Below are 21,980 nucleotides of genomic sequence, written 5' to 3'. Positions count from 1 at the left end.
AATAAACGCAAACTTTCTACAGCGATGGCCTTGATCGGTTGTCCTCCAGTGATCTTCCTGGTGAGATGCAGCTTGTACTGACGTAGTGTACATGGTGGAAATGGAAATGTGCTTCTGTTTAAAGACTTAAGAGTATAATACTTTAGACCAATATTGATGCTGTGCTGATGTTTGGATTACAGAAGATCAGTTCTTTTCCCCTTTACAAGCACACAGACTGGAGTGCAGTAGGAAGGTGATAGAGTAGAAGAATTTGTGGTAACGTTTGCTTTAAAAAATGAGGAGTAGAAAAACCTGTTATTGATCAAACTCACAAATCCTTAGTGAATTTCCCAAGGGATTACAAGTACATTGCTTGTGAGTGAGGAGGAGGATGTGTGTATCAGGGGTAATTCACTGATCATATTTTAATTCATAATTTTGAAGATAAGAACTGGTTCCCTTAGAAAAATGTAGAATACACACAACTGTGTTTGCATGAATTAGATTCCTGATCATCAGGACTTGAAACTGAGGGAAACACATTTTCTCACTGATGGAAGATTAATGAAGGTATGACTTAGAATATAGTGCATCACATGCTTTTAATTAAGCAACTAGAAAATTGTGTCTTTATGGGGGACAAACTTTAACGACCTTAAATTACACTGGGCGCTTCTAATAGTGACTCACTGAAGTACAATAAAATAAAATATCCATCCATACCCAGAAATATCTTGAAATATGTTGCCTATAAAAGGTAATAAATGCGTTCCTTAGCATGATTTAAAGCAATTGTTCTCAATTTTAGTCAGGTGATGAGTAATCCATAATAATAGCTACTGAATAATATTTCCAGCTATTTTTGTTTTCTGGCTGAGGTTTTTGCTGCACCATTCCAGCCGGGCTAGCCTTCACTTTGAGTCAGTGGGATAATGTGTTGTCAGCGTCTGTGGCAGTTTTAGTATTGTGTGCTAGCCCAGGGAGCCCAGGCAGCCTTGAGGCAGTGCCACATAGGATTTACACTGGGACACGTTGGACATGGTGATGGAAAGAACCCGTGGGATTTGTAGGACTCTGCTAGTGAGGAAGAACCAGGCCTGGAATGAACCCAGCCTATGGACTGAGTACTGTCACTCTGTAATCATGCATGGACACACTAGCCCTGAGGAAAAGGAAACAAGTCATTGTGTGTGTTATGTTGTGTCTCCATTATATGTGCACCTGTGTACTGTATGTCCTTGTGTGTGTGTTTTTCCCCACAGCTATGTCTCTCCATTGTCTCTTTCTTTCTCTTACATGCTTTTTCATACACAGATAAAGTGAAGTGTTAATGTGTTGGCTCACCACAAGTCCCCAGAACCCTTAGTGCATCTTAGCTTAGACTGGACAAGTCTCTGAGCCTTGGACACATTCCCTCTTTTGGTGTTTTGATCGTGGTGTTGGAGAGAGCTGTCTTACACTTCAGTCCATGGTTGTTCTACTGGGCTGAGCTGTGATAGCTGCCTTATGCTGCTTATTGCTGCTCATTGTTTTCTTTTTATTTGTCACTTATCTGTATGTCTGCTCACACTCATATCATTAAATGATCTGTTAAAAGCCGATTATTGCCATAAATGGCACACGATACGGGTGTTTCCATTATAGGAACGTGTCGAGTTGAGTAAGGCTTGTCTTGTTTCCACTGTCAGCATTTTAGACAAACAACCACACACTCACTCCTACGGGCACTTTAGCGTGTCCAATCAACCTAAGCTGCATGTCTTGGGGCTGTGGTAGGAAGCCGGAGTACCCTGAGAGAACCCACGCAGGCACAGGGAGAATATGCAAGCTCCACACAGAAAGGCCCCGGGTCGGCCTGGGCTCGAACCCAGAACCTTGTTGCTGTGAGCCGGCAGTGCTGACCACTCCGCATAAACATAAATCAACACGGAGAAAATTAAGTATAAAAACAAAGCATGATGGTCCACATCAATCCAGGAAGTTATGCTCGGTGAAATACGGGGTATACCGCTGCTTGGTTCTGATAGTGAAAACACAGCATATGATGTCCTCCATTCTTATATGATGTGCAGAGGTGGAATATAATGCTTTAAAGAGGCCACATTTATTGCAGGATGAGCCAACCACTGGGATGGACCCCAAAGCTCGGCGCTTCCTGTGGGACTGCATCCTGAGTGTCATCAAAGAGGGGCGCTCAGTCATTCTCACATCACACAGGTGCGACATCACTCGTTATCTGTCGATTTTCTCCAATGGATTTCATTCACTGAGATGAAGTCAAAAATGACTGGCTTCTTCAGCGTAATTGTCCATACGAGAAATATCAGCTGTAACTATTATGAGTTGCACTTTACTTGAAAGGTATTTTTTCCTGTCTGAAAGTTAATAGTGGCTGCCAGAAACACACAGGCTATTACAAAGCTTTCATGAAGCATGAGGGAATATTGATTGACTGGTGTGTTTTTTTTTTTTCCTCTCCATCAAAATAGAAACTGTCAATATTTGCTCTGGACTCTCTTTATTACTGAACACTTCCTGGAGCAAAGTTTAGTTGCCCCAACTTTTTCTTTGGTTGTGTTAGGTGCTCATTTTTTTGTGAAACTTAAAACTTGATGGCCCGTGTTGATATGGAACATTTAGCAATACACACACCAATTCATTTAACCATTTGACTCTGCTGTTTTATTTGGAATATATTACCCTCATTACATGTGTTCCCTTCATGGAGAAATAAAAGCATGTTCTGTCGTCTAAAGCAATGTGACTGAGCTGCACCCAGTTGTTCATGGCATGACCAGGTGGTCATGTTTTGTTAAGTGGCAGATTCACCAGGTTTTACAAAGTCGTGATCCTAATTGCACCATTCCTCAGAAAGGCTTCACACGTTTTGCCTCGGGTACAAATGACTCGTGCTCCAGCCCAGCGCCGAAAGAGGAAAAAATGAGATAATGAAAACTACAGATGGTCCCTTCCTTTCCCTCTAATTGGCAAATTTGTACTCCATTTAAGGTGTCAAAGTAGACATGTAAAAATGCTGTAAGTCTGACTTAAACTGTAAATGAGAGAAAGACTCGGTAAATCAGCTGAAAGCTGTATCAGCAAGACATTTGGCTGACTTCTGCTGTTTATAATAAACAACTATAATCACTGTTTTAGCCTTGGATCCAGTATTTTAGTCTTTGAATTAGAAGGACAGACATTATATAAATCCCTGAAATATCTCCATTATACCAAATAGACTTGTTTTAAGATGTCATTCTCACTCATGTGGAAAGTGAAGGACTCAAGCATCTGGTGTTATTGCTACTTCTCATTTATGCTGCAAGATGTCCCCCCCACCTTTCTTTCTTTCTTTTAACAGCATGGAGGAGTGTGAAGCACTGTGCACACGCATGGCCATCATGGTAAATGGTCGCTTCAAATGTCTGGGGAGCATCCAGCATCTGAAGAGCAGGTAAGGGTCTTTATTTTGTCAAAGAGTTTGTCAGTCCAGGAGCAGAATATATATATAAAAAAAAAAAAACAAATATTTTTGGACTGCTTGAATTGAGATGAAAGAAATCCATGTCTCCCACTGAGCTGTTCAGTAAATCATACAGTATATATAAATAGTATGTATATAGGTAATAAAAAAAGAACAATTTTAATTTTTTAAAGAAAGAAATGAAAATAATGCACATTATTTTAGCATTTATTGGTGCAGCTAAGAAGAACCACATAGGAGAAACACAAGGAAGATCAGAATTGATCACAAAGTATGCAGTAATAGTGGAACTTCATAGTATCTCCACACTGTTAAAGCAAAACTTTGATGTTTTGGGAAATGCACTTCTTTGCTTTCTCGCCAAGTGTTAAAATGAAATGTACTGTATGTGAGTTTGTTAAATACTACTATGTAACTATAATGTACAGTATCCATTAGATTTGCTTACCATCTGCTTTAATTAAGTCTTAGTTAAAGTGATGTATAGTAGGGCGCTAAGATTTTCAATGTAGACTCATCAACATGATTGTTTAAGATCCATATATGAGGCAAACGTCAGGTCTGTGGGCTTTGTGGGGGCAATTGTGATTCAGTGGGTAGAGCAGTCGTCTCCCAACCGGTGGGTCGGAGGTTCAACTCTCGATGCCTGCAGTCCATGTGTCGAAGTGTCCTTGGGCAAGACACTGAACCCCCAAGTTGCCCTGGATGGTTAGAGCAATCAGTTGAGTTGGCGCCAAAGGTGGCTGCCTAGGTTCTGTACCGGAAACAAATTCCTTGTGTGTAGCATACTTGGCCAATAAAGGTGATTATCCTTATTATCCTTTATTTTGATGCTTCAAATCTTTCAGCATATTAGTTTTACATTTGCTTCTCTCCAGACCCATAGATTTTATTTCCACCATCCCTGACCTTATGAACAGCCTTAATAGGCCTTTTACCTGTCACCTAATGCGTTCTGCTACATCTCCATCACAAATATCCCATGGCCTTAACTCTTACCACTTGAGTCCACTCTCTGATATTCATCTGACATTTCCCAGTGTCTTTTCCAATCTCTTATGCCCCAAGCCCTGCATGTAACAGTGAGTCCGATCCATTACCTCAGGTACAGTCTGGTGACATTATTACCACTCCACTGTGTGAAGAAGGACATTCCACACACACCAACGAGCTGCACACAGGACAGGAATATGTGGTGGAGAGAAAGATCAATGCACCTGGGATGAGAGGCGAAGCGGACAATTTTTCAAGTCGTACAGGGGATTAGGGGAAATGCCTGGAAAAGCAAAGAGGGGTCAGCAGTGACAAGGGTATTTCTCATCAAGAGCATTGATGACATGATGGCTGGACTTTGAGATCACTGTAGAGGGAAAAGGTAGGATGCAAATGGGGCCAGTAAGCAGTGAAAACCAGAGGGAGCTGAGAGATGAAGAGCTAAAGTAAGGGGGAGCAATGCACCAATCAGTCCTTCCCAGATGTTAGGCTAATTGACAGATCCTCTGTGTCACTTACATCCTGTCTGTAGAGGGAAAAAGCTGGGTAGTGTAAATAATTTATGAACCACACAGGAGGTAGAGGATAGGTAAGAACAAGGAGAGTGAGGGGGATAGAAGCAGCACACAAGGGAATAGAACAGAGGGTTAACTTGTCCTACTTCACTCAGCATGCTATCAGGTAAAAAGGGAATCACACTTCACAAGACAAGCGAGTGAGAAGAAGCCAGATAAGCATGACGTCTACATCAATTTTTGCCATGCTTATTTAAGATCTCACATGGACAGTTTACATGCTGCTGAAATGCTATCGCCACACAGTGAAAAATCTCTAATTAAGCGTCTCTATCTCCGCGGCACTGGGTGTAATTAATGTTTCATAAGGTGTGGGACCCTGTTAATGACTGAAAAAGCAATTAAGGACTGTCTTCTCTGTTTTCTTTTCTTGTCGCTATCCTGCCACATGTTTGTGTTGCCATGTTGCTTTCTCCACACTCCCATTCCCGGTTAGATCCACCATCATCTAAGTTGCTGTGAGCCTCATCAGTCTAGCCTTGCAGGGTAAAACACCGAATGTCCAATATTTTGTGCTTGAGTCCATCGTGTGGGAACGGAGGGGCTGACTCTCACACATGTGCAAGCTGTTGCCAGTCTGCAGATGGGAAGATTTCCATCAGTCAGCAGGGGTTGAAGTACTGTAGAGGCAGGTGGTGCACGCCATTGTCACATGGTGTGAGCGGCTGACCTGCAAAGCTGAGGGTGCCGCTTCTTCCCCCTGTTCCCCCCACACCCAGCTTCTGTTTTTCATCACAAGCCCCTGGAAGAATCTCACCGCAGGAGCAGCTCTGACCTTGTGACCCCCTATTGCTCATATGTAATACATTCTTACCCTCACTCCCCCATTGCCGCCTCTCCTTACTACTCTCCTTCAAAAACATCACCATACAACCCTTATTTATTCCTCCCTCTGTTACTCTCACGTGGCGAGGTTTCCAACCCGTCCATACAAATGCTTGTTAGTGCTGCTCCCTTTAGTTCAGTTGTGACCCTGTCTTTATCACTGAAATGCCCTTTTGCTGCTTTAACAACCCCACCTCTGTGTATCAGTCAAGACCTAAATAAGCCAAATAGCCCATTTAAACCACTAGAGAGGTGGTTAGCATGTGAAGGGGGCTGGAGATTTGGTTTGGAGGACTGGTTTCTGAACTGTTGGGCGACTATTTTTATGAGCCCTTTCATTATCTTCCATTGTTAAAAACTGCCTCCTTATGTGTCCTGATATTGAGCCTTTCAAATCAAACATGCTTGAAGGAGTTTATGACAGGCTGATGGAGGGAAATAAATGCATTTTTATAATGTGCAAAAGGCTGTAAATAGTGCTTTAGTATACTAGGGTGCTGGTGTTAAAGCTCCTAGGTGTTAAGTAAACCCAAATGAAGTGGAGGAACCAATAAAAGCAGCTTCAAAGCTCCCCAATAATCTTGTCAGTTAGGAAGGACACCCACTAGCTGATGCAGGAATTTTGATATCATTCATATCCACTTCATAGAGTACCAGCGTTAAGTACACACCACAGCCTGGAGTCTTATTTTCTCCTTGCTTTAAGCATGTCATGATATAAAAGTGGGAGGTGAAGTGCCTTTAATGCATAAAGGTAATGCAATGTGGAGAGTTTTAACAAGAGTGCTGTCTAAAAGTTTGGATCAGGCCCCTGAAGTTGACATTGAGAAGTCCAGTAAACTCTCTTCTGCTCACTCTGAATTAGCTCTGCAGGTGTGCCATTAACACAGTAGTTTATGGCTTTTTACTATGTGTCACCAGTGGAGATGGATGACAAAATAATTCTCTTAACAGTTTACAATGCATCAGCAACATAGATGTAATGAAGACTACTAGAACACTGACGGACACAGATGGTGCATCGTAGCCTGTATGTTCTGTGCATACTATCTGAGAGCTGTCTGCCCTCTAAGTATACAACAACTTTACTCGTGATGGTTGGTTGGAATCTTAATTTATGCAGCAGTGTGGATCTTGCTACATGTATTAGTTTTCAAAACAAAGATCATTTTTGTGCTTATGAGCAAGGCAAGAACAGCATCTACATCAATCCTTCAAGGTCTGCAGACATAGCTGTGCCTGTGTATGCATGTTTGAAAAGCAGCACCATTTCCAGCCTTTTTGATAATATGCTCTGAGGATTTTAACTTCTTACATTGCTGTGCAAAGGCTCCCAGTTACCTCCCAGATACCTGATTTTGATTGCATCTTTGACAGAAATGTGTATTACTTTAAGTCTAGTTTTGGTCACTTTAGTCTGTTTTGTCATGCATTATTATTGAGATGTAACAATATTTGCAAGGAAAACTGACAAACACAAAACAATTAGCAAATACTGCCGGACGAAGGCAATACTAGTCGTGTCTATGACTGACACCATCCTGGATACATCTCGCAGAAACAGTCAGGACACAACTGTGCACTACACTTTAACAGAGATGGGCAAACAAACCAGACACACACATGCAAAACCGGCCCCTTAAAGTGTTTCTTAAAGGGCTATTTTAATCTTTTTTCTTTTTTTTTTTAATATAATGACATTAATCCTATTGTGGACTTTTTATCATGGCAATGTTTTACCGTGAGTTGTTAGCATTGCTAAATTCCTCATTTATATGCTTTTATACCATCTCTCATAATCTCTGTGCTGTAGGTTTTGTTCTTCTCAAACATACTGTACACTAAAAATAGTAATTAGTTAATTAGTTCTTTCATCCAAGTTTTACATTTTCATTTAGGTTTTCTTTGATGAAAAATGTTGTTCTTGCAAATTTTACTTTGGTCCTGGTTTTCCTGGAAGAAATTAGCACTTCACACACTCAGAGTTGCAGTTGCTAGTTTTCAGGTCTTAAGTTCAAATACTGTTGTTCGTCTGTTTTATACTTGCACAATTTGTCACATGTCACAGTGATGTGTATTGTCTTAAAGATGCTCTGTTGACATTTTGACCACTGGTGCCGATACGGGAGTGTTTTGACTCATTTTGATCTGACTGAATATTTCGCCCAGGTAGGTAGCATGATACACGTTCCTGCTAACTGATATTTGGTGGCAACAATATGTCAAGAAACACAGTGATGTGCAAGCAAAACTCGGGGGGGGGGAGACCACTAGCTACTGGAGCAAACATGGACATAGAAAATCCAGGTTTGAAAGGGGGGGCAGCTTTGCAAATATTTTGTGTTCATGTTTGTTAAGCCTTGGTGAGAAATACTGAACAAGAGGATACATTTCTGAATGCTTCCTTAAACTGCACAGTGGAAAGATCACCCGTCCTTTCATTCCTCCATCCATCTACCCATCTATCCCTCCATCCTCACACTGCCTGTTGAGCTTCTGTTCGCTCCCCCCACAGGAACTAAGGATGGTTTTTGGATGATTTCCTGCCTGATCAAAGCATCAGACCACCCAAGTCACACTGTGACCTCTTGCCCCGCGTCCGCCTTCCCCCCTTCTGATACAAATACAAGGTTTGGCAGTGGTGAGGGTGACCTTTCTAGACTCCCTCAGATGAAGGCAGGCAGCAGAATAATTTTCTGCCTGTCGTGCCCTTATCTGTATCTGGCTGTTGTTTGTTTTAAATTACATGGAAGAACGACTTTCCAGTGGGCTGGGGTGTAGGAGAGGACAGAGGCAGAATAATGAAAATGAAGAAGTGAGAGCTGCAGTGCAGGCATTATAGTGTCCCTGCCACGCTGGCTTTAGCTTTTATGTTGTATCTCTAATGTAAAATATTATGAAAGAATTTGTTGTGACAATGTGGTGCAGTTTTGACTTTAAACATAATCCATTCATTATTTTCTCTACAGTTGTATTCAATGCCAAATTGCAAAGATCTTGCTATTAGTTGAAATCACCTTCCCCTTCACAGGCAGATGTTATTTGAGGAGACTCAAGACAGGCAGCGTATCAAAGATGATAGAACTTACGGGCACAAAGTTGAAACTATGAATATGAAAAGAGAGATTCTTCCCGAAGTGCTGCTGTAAGCCCCGGTGCAGCTGCAAGAAAGGAAATAAAAGAAAGGTGGGCAGGGAGAGAGAATGTGAGGAAGCTAATTGATAAGGCCTTTTGCTGTCACTGACAAGCAGCATATCATTACCCACACACTCTGCAAACCATTTCAACAAACCCTTTGCCACAATGCTTCCTGGCTTTATTGGATTTTTGCAAAAATGTTTCTGCATCTTGACTGAGCCTGGCAGTCCTTGGACGTTTCCGGAGCCAGCAGCCATAAAATACACAAGGTGATCGTGGTCATGGATGATGAATTAAGCTTGATGTGTGAGCCTGACTGTGATGTTGTGGTGGTGGTGTCTGATTTCAGACTGTGTGCCCTGTTACATCTTATAAAAATTGTTAAATATGATGTGTCTTTGTGCAACCGAATATGTGTTTAAGCTATAGTTGTGGAAGATGGTGCTGCATGTTCAAATTAAGGAAGATGTGCTTTGTTAAGGAAGGAGGTATGTCTTTCACGTTCCATGTGAACAGTTTAGAAGAGCTAATCTACTGCTGGTGTCTGCTGGTGACAGTGACAACCAAGGTGAAAACAGTTGACATGTTCATAGTTTCATCTGATATGCCAAAGGCCATTGCTGATTGCTATAATGATTTCTGCCTTTAAGAACATACATTGGTTTCCAAAGATCTGATTCTACTCTCCGACTGTGCTAAATATTGAACATGAAGTAGCCAGAGGACCCACAACACTGTTCACAAAGCTGCACCTCACAGGCAGCTAAACTGGGCCCAAACCTTAAAAAATCTGAACAGGTTTGGGAGATAGATCAGTCTGTTGGACTAAACACTTTGCCAAGGTAGATGTGTATTTGTTTTTACACTGAGAGAACTTTTCATTTTGAAGATGGTGAGTTCGTTTATGCCTAATTTTATTGTCAAATGTGAATCATCATCATGATAAAATGACATGTTGTGACATGCAGATAAATTAAAGATAAATACTGTCTGAAGGGAGTGTCATAAAGAAAAACCAAGCACTTTATGGCATAATTTCCTTTGTGCTATAAATCCTGGAGTTTTTTGTTCCTCCGATGATCATGATGATCCTGCTTGTCCTTTTCACTTTTGGCTGATAAAGCTATGTACACAGTAAATGCCTAAAAAGGAACAGTATTTCATAGCAAGGTAGATAAAGCAGGCCTCAGGTCAGTGTGGCTCATGAATACTGTACATTAACAAGGTTCAGCCCGGGTGTGGTCTCCGTGTGCAGTCACCAATAGAGCAAACAAATACATGGGTGAAAATAAACTTTCTCCAGTAAATATAAAGCAAAGATCACTTTTCAAAAATGAAACAATGAATTTAGAGCTCAACTTAGACTGAGATCTATCAAAGCAAAAACTGCTTTTTAATTTTAGGAGTCATGTTAAAGCCATAAAAAAATCAGCCTACAGAATGTTCATTTAAAGTAAATATCCAGAATAGACTCTTGTAATGATCAGAATGCTGCAGCCAGAGTTTTAACAGAAGCTAAAAGAACTCGGTGCATCACTCTGTTCTTAAATTGTTTTACACTGGCTGCTGGTTTCTTGTAGGATTGATTTTAAACTGTTGCTATTACTCTACAAGTCATTCAGTGGCCTGGGACTGCAATATATCTCCGATCTCTTTAAAGAACATAAACCTAAAAGGACTCTAAGATCTCGTAATACCAGTCAGATGGTAGATCTCTGGGTCAGAACTAAACAGGGTGAATCTGCCTTCAACACAAAGATAAAAACGGCTTCTGGAGGAAGTAAAATCTGCAGACACTGTAACAGTCTTTAAATCTAAACTGAAGACTGTTGTTTACACATAAAAGCTGTTTTTAACTGGTTGAATAGTATTGTAAATTTTTCATTTGTGCTTGTCTTGTATGTAAAGCACCTTGAGTCGCTGTTAGGCTGGAACAGAGTGCTAAACAGATAAAACTGAGCTGAGGAAGTTGTTCTGATTTATACTCTGATGTTATGTAATAGCTTTTTGTTTTGGTTTGGACATTTCTTTCTCTGTAGTTTGCTCTCCTTAATCATTTGGCAGCAGTTGAAGATCTTATAAGCAGGTGGTTGGTTCAGATGCCAGCTCCTGTAGATGTACATCCACCTACTTACAGTACGACATCTGATCACAAAATGTTTTATGTTTTATCCAATCTTAATACAAATATGTTCTATTTAAGCAGTGATCAGACCTGCAAGTTAATGCACCTTGGCATGATCCAATTCTAAATGGCACATTAAAAAGATGCTTTCACATTCTTAATGGAAATGTGTATTAAGCAAGCATTATGCAGCATTATACTATTCCTGCACTGTGGCTCTTCGGCTTCAGCCAGTCATGTTTTAAGTAAAGCGACTCTGCTGCCCATGGGGTCGATTGATTGTGCTTCTCAGCACCAGCACACAGCTTCACTTCCTCTCACACTCCCTTTGAGATCATGTCGGCCTGCAGCTTATTCACCATATCTTTAATTTCCACTAAAGGAACCTATGACTATTGCTGCATGTAGCTCTGAGCCCACTATGGATATTTCCATGAGTACATCCAACATTAGGGAATTAATTAGGCAGAAAACAATAGGTCATAAGAGTGCTAACGACAGAATAACAAGGCACAGAGTCTTATTTGGTGTTCACCAGACGTAGCACATGGCCAGGAAGATGCAGAATGCTAATTAGCTATAGAGCTGAGCTTTGGCACGCTTTCATCTGTGTTTATGTTTTATGTCTGGGGTGTTGTTTATGTTGTACATTTTTACCAAAGTATGTATGCTGACATATTTCGATAAAGTTAATTATATTACATATCACATACTATAACTCTTTACAAAGAAGTTTTGTAAGGATTCTTAGAGCAAAGTTTTTATGTTCAAATTATTAAAGCAGAAATAATTTATGTTTTGCCACTTAAAGGCAGTGGAACAAAGTAATTCATTACATTCATTATTGTTGCTAACAAACAGCTTGACTTCACGCCTTTCTGGCTAGTAGTCAAATGTAAATATATCCAATATTCAGTCTCATGTTAGCTCTATTTGGGTTTCCAGCAATGCTTTGGAGAAGTACTGTATCACTGAAAAAAAGGACTCACCGGGTCTTTGGATTTACACAGATTATGCTAGTATATGCAACGCAATTCATTCATATTTCTTCTGTTAACATATTTCAAACAAGTTAACCCCTAAAGAAAATTATGGTTTTACACATTATCATTGTGTGGGACCAATGTACACATTGCAATCAAGTAAATCCCACAAATCTTTTTTTTCAGTGGGTCTTTACCTGCTAAATGTCTCATTATTTCCTCCAGCTAGTGGCTAACTTTGCCATTTGATGCAGGGCAGACTTTTATCACTCCTTTGCATTATAGATCAGTTGTTTCATATAAAAATGTCACTTTGGGCAGTTTTAAAACTGAATTTTAAAGCTAAGTGTTCATAGCTTGTTCCCCTTCGTGGAAACATGGGATAGTTGAAATGATGTTCCTGTTTTAGTTGTTTTATGATTCTGAACAGAACACAAGGGTTAACAGTGCAAGCTTAAGGCTTCTGAACTAATATCCACCCTAGTCTAGACTTTCTTGATTAACTCAATTGTGTTGTACCTGCTTTTACTTGTAGTAGCCTTTGCAGTAACTGAAAAGTATATCTGCCAGCGAATCCGGCGACTTTGTCGTGCTGTCGAAGTCATGCAGGTTTAGCTCTCAGCTGCTTGTCACTCACCTGTTCCTCCAACACGCCACATCAGTGCAGCTCAAACTGGCTGGGGAAATATGAGTCCAATTAAATGTTGCCCTCTCTTTTGCTTCCTGTCTCTCTCTCCTCCAGCACACCATGTTATTAGCCATCACACCATGTGATGACCGTGGGGAAAAAAAAGAAGATCATTATTTAGATGCCCAGCTGTGAGCAATTTGGCACTAGCATGCTTGTTTTTTTTAACTAAATGCTTAATTGTGGGCTCTTGATCCAGATTTGGTGATGGCTACACGGTAACTGTGAGGGTTGGTGGTTCCCCCCCTGCCTTGACGCCAGTCGAGGACTTTGTCCAGCAGACCTTCCCGGGCAGCATCCTGAAGGAGAAGCATCACAACACGCTGCACTATCAGCTGCCATGCACACAGGGAGCTTTGGCCACCATCTTCAGTCAGTTCACCAGCCATCAGCAGAGGCTGAGTGTGGAGGACTACTCTGTGTCCCAGACCACTCTGGATCAGGTAAGGCCCCAAACGCTGGACAAGTGCTTTTCCCTTTTACTCCTAGCCTTGTGAGTTTTGCATTCATCCAAAGTGAACTGTCATTTCATTTCAGCAGTTTGGCTGGTACAATGGTAAGGGTGAGATGATGTGATGCATTGGTTTGTTTTCTTTCCTCAAAGAAACAATTTTCAAAACAATTTTTTTTAAAAAGGCCTTCAAATGATATAGGAATATAAAGGTGTGCTCATTACTACTGTAGTAAACACCTGAGCCAAATAGAGTGCGGATAAACTACTCTGCTTCATTTTAGATTTGTTGATCTCCTATAATACTCACCCTAATCTGACAGATATATGTAAAAGGATGATAGCATTCTGAGGTATGAATGTATTTGGGAAATAAGGTGGATTTCTGGTTATTATTGAGAAATTGCTGCTACAGACTTTAGGGTATTTATCAGGCAGCTGAACTTCTGTGCCTCTGAATTTATTTCACCTCTCTTTGCAGACACCGTTCACATTAAACTTTCAGACACTGGAAGATTTATAAACTAAAAGACTTAATTTTCTGCAGGACAGCTGGCAAAGCACCCTGGGAAATAAGTCCTTTTACATTTGGAAACCCTGACCCAAAACACAACAACAGTGTTGCTCGCTATATATGATCAACAGCTACCTTTTTCCTGAATTAAATGAACCTGTGATATTTCTACTGCAGTATTATCAGTCCATTATTACTAAGCAGCAATACATTTCTCCCAAGCTCTCAATCTTCATCTCTGCCATTAGAAATGACTGCAGTGTATTTGCCAAACATATTAAGGCTTTACCCGCAGATTGTCACTGATTCTGACAGCGACTTGCTTGCCCAGTTGTTGTTATGCACTGGGAAACACGATTCTAATGAGCGGTTACACACAGGCTCCATAATGTGTTAAACATTTCTGCATTGCCTCGGGTGTTGTTAATCTGAATTGTGCAAATTTCCAAAGGGTTGTTAAAGGAACAGATGACACATTTGCCTTTATCCAAATGCAGCATTATCAGTGTACATCTGAATGTCTTCAATAAAGTTTAGTATCTTGACAAAATTAGGTCTGAACAAGGCAATGGAGCTGTTCAGTCTTTTCTGTGATTATTTTGGAGAGGAAAGCAAGAGTTTTAGCTGGTAAAGTAGCAGGAAGTGTCCAGTTTAACTCCAAATTACACTTCTGACATGGGGCTGCAGAGCATCTGGTGCCATGTTCTGTTGTTCTACTGTAATTTTGTGGAGTGACAGCTCAGTTTAACATCTCATTAGGTCATCAATCAGTGCAGACAGCATTTAAAGTGCTCTCAGTTGGTGTGAGTCTACTCAGTCCAGGATAAGATTTAAAGATCTATTATTGCTTGCACAATGTCTTCTCTCATTTAGACTGTCAGACTGACCAGTGAGGATTCCACTAAGTTAGTAGCCAGGGTAGATCAGCCGCCAGGTCCCACTATTGATCGAGAATCTGGACTGAGATTTTATATATACTGTACACCAAGCCCCCCTCTAGCCAGATCCCTTTTTTTTTATTCCAGTCCAAGTGCTCTGACCAGTGCTGATTGGAGCGATAAACCGAACCCCCTGCATCTTACGGACTGGCTTCACCTTGTGTTTTCCAAATTGCTCCAGGGATCTGATGCAATCAGGCACTCAGATGCAAGTGTGAGTGTGTCTGTTCTTGCAATCCTTGCCATTAGCTCAGCAGCGGATGGCCAGGTGGGAGGTTAGAATGACCTCTGAGGGGTCCAGAAAGGTCACTTCACTCCACCACAGGGGGGAGAAAATCCAGGCAAGGTGTGAGTGAGTGATTGAGGGAGTTGTCTGTGCAGTCACTGGTTCTATGGTGCTGTTGTGTTTAAATCAAATTATGTGCTATAAGGAATACTGCCGGGATGGTAAGCATTCCATTATCAGCACAATCTTGGATAAACCCCAGTTCTAGATAAAATCATTTTTGCAGCATTATTTAAGTAAAATATGCCCTTTAAGGAGCAATGAGCCTTCCTCTATGACAGGAGTGGAATAATTGAAACGCTAAATGCTCTAACTTCATCTGGTTTCCTGTCAGATTTGGTTTCTCCCACAGTTTGTCCTTCATAGAATTCTTGGTGATCAGCCATAGTTTCACCTCTGACCCCATGTTTTCAGTTTCACCATTTTTTCAACTTGTACACATTCTATGCTGGTCAATATTTACCAGATCAGAGGCAGTATATAAATCATACTTGGACCAGGAGGTCAGCACACAGAGAGGGGGACTGAAGAACCAGTGGAGACCCAGACAATCACCTTTCAACTGGTGATTTATAGACAAGAGCCTTGACTTATAATATAACACCCAGCTTACACTACAATTAATATTGATCCACACAGCCTGGAGCGCAGGCGTTAATGCTGATGGCTAAGACAGTGGACAGAGCCTTTCAAAGGAAAATGTGACTTTCTAAACTGTCTTTTAGTGGCAGGAATGTGAAGTATTTGCTACTTTGTGTATGGAAAAGGGTCCATCTTGTCACCACTGCACCAGTGAAACAGCTGGCCTTTTACAGCCTCTATACCAACCCTGGCCCACTCAACCCAAAGCTAATTTATTACAAACATTTCCTGTCTCCTACCATATTAAAATATCTTGCCATTTTGTTTTTTGGCTAGAAAACAGCCATCTTTAGCCCACATTTCCACCAGAGGGACTTTACCTGGGAGCCGGAGTCCTTTTCCAGTTCTGCTACTTGCATTTCCACCAGAGGAACCAGGGTTAAAATTTAGTTCTGGGCCATAGTTCTGCCCCTGCAAAAAAGTACCTAGTCAGGGGGTAGTACTTTCTGAAGGTCCAAGAAGTATTGGGGCGAGGCCTGCAGTGTTGAACGTTGCTGACTGGTTAAATTACAGTGAGTGAGATTAGTGGATTGGAAAATATTGTTTTTCCTGGTGTTTGATCGAGGGTGAAGCTTCGCTCCTCCACACACGGAGCACAGCAGGCAAGAGGCCGTGGCGGAGAGCACGACATCAGCTGAAGTGAAACATTATTCGGAGTTAACAATCCCAGCGCTCGTTACTGTACGTGCAATAAAATGTTGGCAAGTAAAAGAGAAATACACCTATTAAAAGAGCATAAACTTGCAGTAAAGTGATCACTTCAGCTTCGCCTGCAGTCTGTCCTCCCCCTGCTGGTACTGTATGTCTTAACTATAGTGAGCATTTCACATGTGGCATTCTTACAACCCCGCTGCCGACCATCATGCTTTCACATCAGCAGGTTAATTTGTGTAATCTTCCCGGGGCTCGGCCCTGCTATGGGAATGAATGCACTCGAGGGACATTTACATCAGGGAGAGTTCTTGGACTTTAGTTCCTGTGAATAAAAAGCACCAGGACCTTCTGGTGGAAACACAGCTTTTGATTAACCATGCCTTCTATGATTGAAACCTTCCACCTCTGAAAAACACTTCAAAATCAGTGCTAATCATAGCAGAACATAAATGCGTGGATGAAATGTAGGTGATATATGTTTTACATTGTGCAAGGACTTCTCTGATATACAGGAAAGGTTAATTGGTTGATTCAACATCATTCCCTTCCTCTGTTCTGCCTCATCGGGCATCAAATAAACACCCAACTGCACCCTCTGTAATGTAATTAATGCCTGCATCCATCTGTTATTAAGAAAGTGCTACTCGGTAGCACTGGGGCATGATGGTGAGGTCATGAATGGGTGGTTAGCTAAAAGTAAAGCTTGGGGATGAATTTACCATGGTCATCTCAGCTAAAAATGCCGTGAACTGCACCATTACATCTATTTATCATACTAAGCTTCTTTAAGAAAGTTAAATATAAGCAGTACTTAGAAATTCTATTGCAAAACTATACAGACCTGGCTGTGAATATGAAGTATTGTGCATGCCTCAGCACATCAAGTCAATATCAGCCAGTGGCAGGGTCAGAGGCAGAAAGAGAGAGGGGCAGAGGGGGTATTTGTTGTTACTGTCATTCTTATCCTCTTACTCATTCTGCCCTGATAAGATGCCTCAACAAGTGTGACCTTGATACAAAGTGCTGACATTCTGACATCCCACAGACAGAAACAACTTTAGCCTCAGGCATTCTGCAGAGGTAGCTCGCTCCTCAGTTACAAGTAGTCTGCTTGTTTACTTTTTCCACAACTGCTGTAGCTAACCATGAGCTGCTTGACGTCTGTACCTACTTACATATATGCTCTACAGTAGGTTAAGTGGAAAAACAGGAGCATAATCTGCACCTGTAGAATAACGGACACAAATCTACTAAAAATCTTAATGGAAAAACAATTTTCTTTATATGAATCCTTTGCTGCTTTTTTTCTGCTGAGTTAAAGTGTTTGTGTAGCTTTACCACGACAGACAGCTGATGCTAGGAGAACACAAAGCTTGGGCTACAACATCACAACAAAATACACTCGGCTATTTATGAAAACCATAGGATTGGTTTCCTCTGACATTAAATGGGCATCACAGAGAGAAGGATGATTGTGTTACTCTCCGTCTCAGCTGGTCAAACGTGTCAGGCACACACTCGCTGTTTGAGCCCAGACACTAAGTTGATGCTTCATAGCCCTGGTCTGTAACTATTCACATGCACCCTGTTGTCTGTGCTACTGTTTCTGTTTGTTTTTGGAGGCAGAGATTGTGAGGGAGAGCAGAAATGAGATGGGTAGAGAAATGTCCGCAGGCCATTCAGTACTGTGTGCTTTATAAATATACATCTTGCCTTTACTTCTAAGTGCCTTCTTGTCCTCGTTGATATTCCAGGTCTTTGTGAATTTTGCGCGGCACCAGCACGGGGAGGAGGAATCTCAAGCTTATGACAACCCAGTGGACACTTCAGATGAGCTGCCATTGCAGCCTGTGAAGACCTCCAAGGAAGTAGAGGTGTAAGGTCGGCAAGAAAAGCTTAGCACACGGCACTTACAGTGGGCCAGCATTAACTCTTAAACAAAATTGAATGGATACAATTTCCTCTGGACACACAAAAAAAGTGCATGAGCAAAGTGGTGCACTGTATTTGGCCCTAATTACCACAAACTGACACCTGTTGCACTGGTCATATAGTTTCTACCTGCTATAGATAACAGTGTGCTGGTAATTTGACAGACATTTCACAAACTTTGTCCATATTTTGTGTGGAGTATACTGCTGATTTTAATATACCTCAAAGGAGTATAAGGGCCGAATGACGTCCTGAAAGCATCACACATCACAAAACATCCAGGATACCTCAGGAATGACAATAACTTTAATTATATATTAACTGTAGATTTTAGCCAGCTTACATTTGCTGTTGATTCTAGTGGTGGTATTTTGAACTGTATGACTGTATAAATCAGACAAAACCCTGCCCTAATGTTTTCTCACCAACAGTCAGCATGGATTTATTGTTGCTAAGGTTGATCAGATATTTAACTCACTACTACAAACTTAATATTTAATGACGTATCAAAGAATATTCGTAAGTAAGAATCTCAACACAAATGCCAGCAGACATCAGACCACGGTTAGTTTCAGCCTCACACTGTGAGATCAGTGTTAACCACTGAAAGAAATGATTAACAACTGTCAGGATGTTGGCTTTGAATGTCTGAATGCACTTCCAGTCAGCTGTAGATGGTGTTTTGATGAAAGACAGTGGGACAATGTAGAGTCAACCAGCTGTCAAACATGTTGGGTCTGCAAGAAAGACAACACATCTCATGTGCGTACCAGCCACGGCTTACTGGCAACTGCTGCTCCGAACCTTTCTGATGCTGCATTCGGTGTACTGATTATAAATGTAAGAGGATACATATCAGAAATATTTCAAGAATGATTTATTAATGTATGAGCAAAGACAGATGTATATTTTATGAACTTGTTAATGCATTGCCTTGTGAAGCCTTCCTACTATATTTATCACTTTATCCTTGCAAAATCTATATAAATGTTGTCACAAAAGGTTTTTATCTGCTGGTACGTTGGTCTGTGACCACCAGAGACCGGCGGCAGTTTCCCAGAATGTAGCACTCCATCCTTTGCACAGAACTCTGTTGTTAGTGAAGTCACTTTGTCACAATGTGCCTTGTACTGCAAACGTTAACTCTGAAAACAGTTTGCAACGTGCCTGTTTGCAATCTTAAGATGTGTAAGTTATGCTATATTATGCAAGTACTGTATATACAGTAGACCATTGTACTGGAGTCAATGTGTGTTAAGTTAGTTGCTTAGTTAATGTTGCTGTGCTTCTCAAGATAATGTTGGCAAATTTACAACTCAAAATTCATTCATTTTCGAAACAATTGGTCTTTAATTTTAGACTGAGGAAGACTAGGCTTCTAGTCAACAACTGTTGATTCTGCTTAAATGACAACGGCTTTATAATATACATATATACATATATATATAAAACAGAAAAAAACAGCGGGGGGTTGACCAAAGAGCTTTACACAAGTCTAATAACATAGTAAAAATAACTAAATATCAAAAGTAAAAAGGGAAGAATTAAAACATGTCAGTTGTCCTTTTTCCAGCTATAGCTAGCTGATTTTACTAAATAAAGTGTCATTTTCCAGGGCCTGAAATACATTTTTCTAAATGGGGGGCATTCTCTGTTTAAATACTTAATATAGGGGGATTTATATATATTTATATACCCACAATCCTGCACTGAAATTCTCTGTAACTTGTTAGTGTTTCCGACTAAGTCAGTTTAAAACCCAGTGAAAGGGCCTTAAATACACAGAATGTCTGCTGCCAAAGGTGCATGGCCCAGGACATAACATGCATTTTGACCAGGTGATGGTCCAGTGTAGAATAATGAAGCTCACTGTATCTTGACAGCCTGAACAGGTGCAGCACATGACTCCGCCATGTCCATTGTTTGCGTCCAGTCTGTGCATCCATCTCATTATTTCTTGTCAGTCTCTTCAATATCACCTGTCCAATAGAGACAACTTGAAACTTCAAAGTGATGGTTACTGTATGTCAGACTAAGACTTACGTTTAATGTGCTATTTTGATTTAGGAACATTTACATGAAAACCTTTTTTATTTTTAACATTTTGCACTGTACTGTACAGCACAGAGAGCTGGTGAGTGTCCTTACCCAAACATTCTACTTACAGCACTTGGCACTTATAAGAGAATGTAAATAGTTCTTCATCTCACCCACACAGGTGTTGTTGTTTACTTTGAGAGCTTGGCATGTGTATGCTGTGCAAGGTCCACACGTTGCTGTCTTATTTGTACTCACTATTGCTTCTTGCCAAGACAAATGATTAAACCTTTGCACAAATTGTAAAGCAGCCCTGTCTCTCTGTATATTGCTTTGTCTGTCCACTGATTCGTTGGGTACCAATATGAAAATAGTTCAACTTTCTATATGCCGTCATGCCTTTCACTTTGAGTCTAGCTTTCAGTTGTAGGTTCATGTTGGTCGATTCTTGCGTACGTCCATCCTAAACCTCCATGAGACGCCAGAGTACCGACTGCTCCACAATGGGTAAGGCTTTGTGTTTCACGTTGTGTGGTGCGACTCCTCAGAGGGGAAGAGAAATATTTGTCTGCTAGATGTCTGAGAATGAATTGATTTTCTTATCATATTCAAGTTCAAAGCTAGTGTGCCTTAAGGTTAAACCAATTGTTTTCTCACTTTCATTTCAATATCACAGTACTATAGCTTTTCTCCTGGAACACACTGTCCTCCCATTATTCATTAAGACGTCTCATTTGTATGCAATTCTACAAACATTTCCAATTTCCGGCTTTTTCCTTTCTGGATTAGACAGTCAAACCTTAACTGATCTAAGTGTTGGCTCTATTTTTCACTCTAAATGACTGAGATAAATGTATATGGATTTTCTGCTTTCTCTCTCAGTGCAGATGTATTTGATTGTTTTTGCTTGTGAGTAGTGAAATGGGAGCTGCAGTCCTCTGCAGGTTATTGTCATGTTTCTTGAGTTTTCTCTAGTACAGCAGACAATACTCTTAGTGTACAGCAGAACAACATTTAGTGGCAGTTTGATCTTCAGAATATTTCAGTAATTTTAATAATGGATTGTTTGTCATGTATCAAATATGTGCTTGTTTCTCAAATGTGATCATTTGCAGCAGTTCTATTTTTGTATTATTTGTATAGCACCAAATCACAACAAAAGTCGTCTCAGGACACCTTACAAAGTCAGGTCTAGGCCTTACTATTACTATTATTATAGAGGAAAAACCCAACAAATCTCCAGTCAAGTCTGATTAGTTTGTGTATAATAAGTTAAGTGTCTCTGTCATGTTTGTGTCGGAAAGGTTTTGCCCAGTTGTGTTGTGATATACAAGCTTTACTAACCTTTCATCTTACTACCAAAAGTCTGTTCCACCTGTTTATAGTGTGAAATAAATACAGTGCATTTGGTTGGGTTGCAACATATTGTAATTATATCATGCATGTAATATAATTAAGTTTGTTTAGATTATGTAAATGAAGAGATATATTAATGTAGATCCATTGCTTGCCTATATGATTTAGCTTTATTTGACTTTTAATGCCTATCATTTGGTTTGTGTTGATTTCAGTTGTTCCCTCAAATCTGCCAGATCATTCATAATTCCCACATACAATTAAAGAAATATTCCTAAGCCACACAAACTCTGTCTTCACCTTGAGTGTCTTGATTTAATGCTTGGGCTCTCTGCGTGCATCTTGCCTCTTCTCTTTCTTTGCTCATTAGAAGGCCG

General features: G+C 40.6%; 1 protein-coding gene across 1 annotated transcript in view; it reads left to right on the top strand.

Annotated features, from left to right (window-relative positions):
* Positions 1-20,518, top strand: part of LOC109966555 (ATP-binding cassette sub-family A member 1) — a 135,093-nt gene extending 114,575 nt beyond the window's left edge. Inside the window, exons 47-51 of the mRNA XM_020611463.1 lie at positions 1-60; positions 2,096-2,199; positions 3,344-3,436; positions 12,993-13,236; positions 18,033-20,518. The exon at positions 1-60 is cut by the window's left edge and continues 19 nt beyond it. Of these exons, the coding sequence (XP_020467119.1) occupies positions 1-60; positions 2,096-2,199; positions 3,344-3,436; positions 12,993-13,236; positions 18,033-18,158 (627 nt within the window). The 3' untranslated portion in view covers positions 18,159-20,518. The remainder of the gene's footprint in view (positions 61-2,095; positions 2,200-3,343; positions 3,437-12,992; positions 13,237-18,032) is intronic.
* Positions 20,519-21,980: the final 1,462 nt, after the last annotated feature.

Source organism: Monopterus albus, unplaced genomic scaffold (genome assembly GCF_001952655.1).
Source record: "Monopterus albus unplaced genomic scaffold, M_albus_1.0 scaffold113.1, whole genome shotgun sequence".
Classification (NCBI taxonomy): Eukaryota; Metazoa; Chordata; class Actinopteri; order Synbranchiformes; family Synbranchidae; genus Monopterus; species Monopterus albus.
Note: the sequence above shows the minus strand (reverse complement) of the source record. Positions and strands in the feature narration are given on the sequence as shown.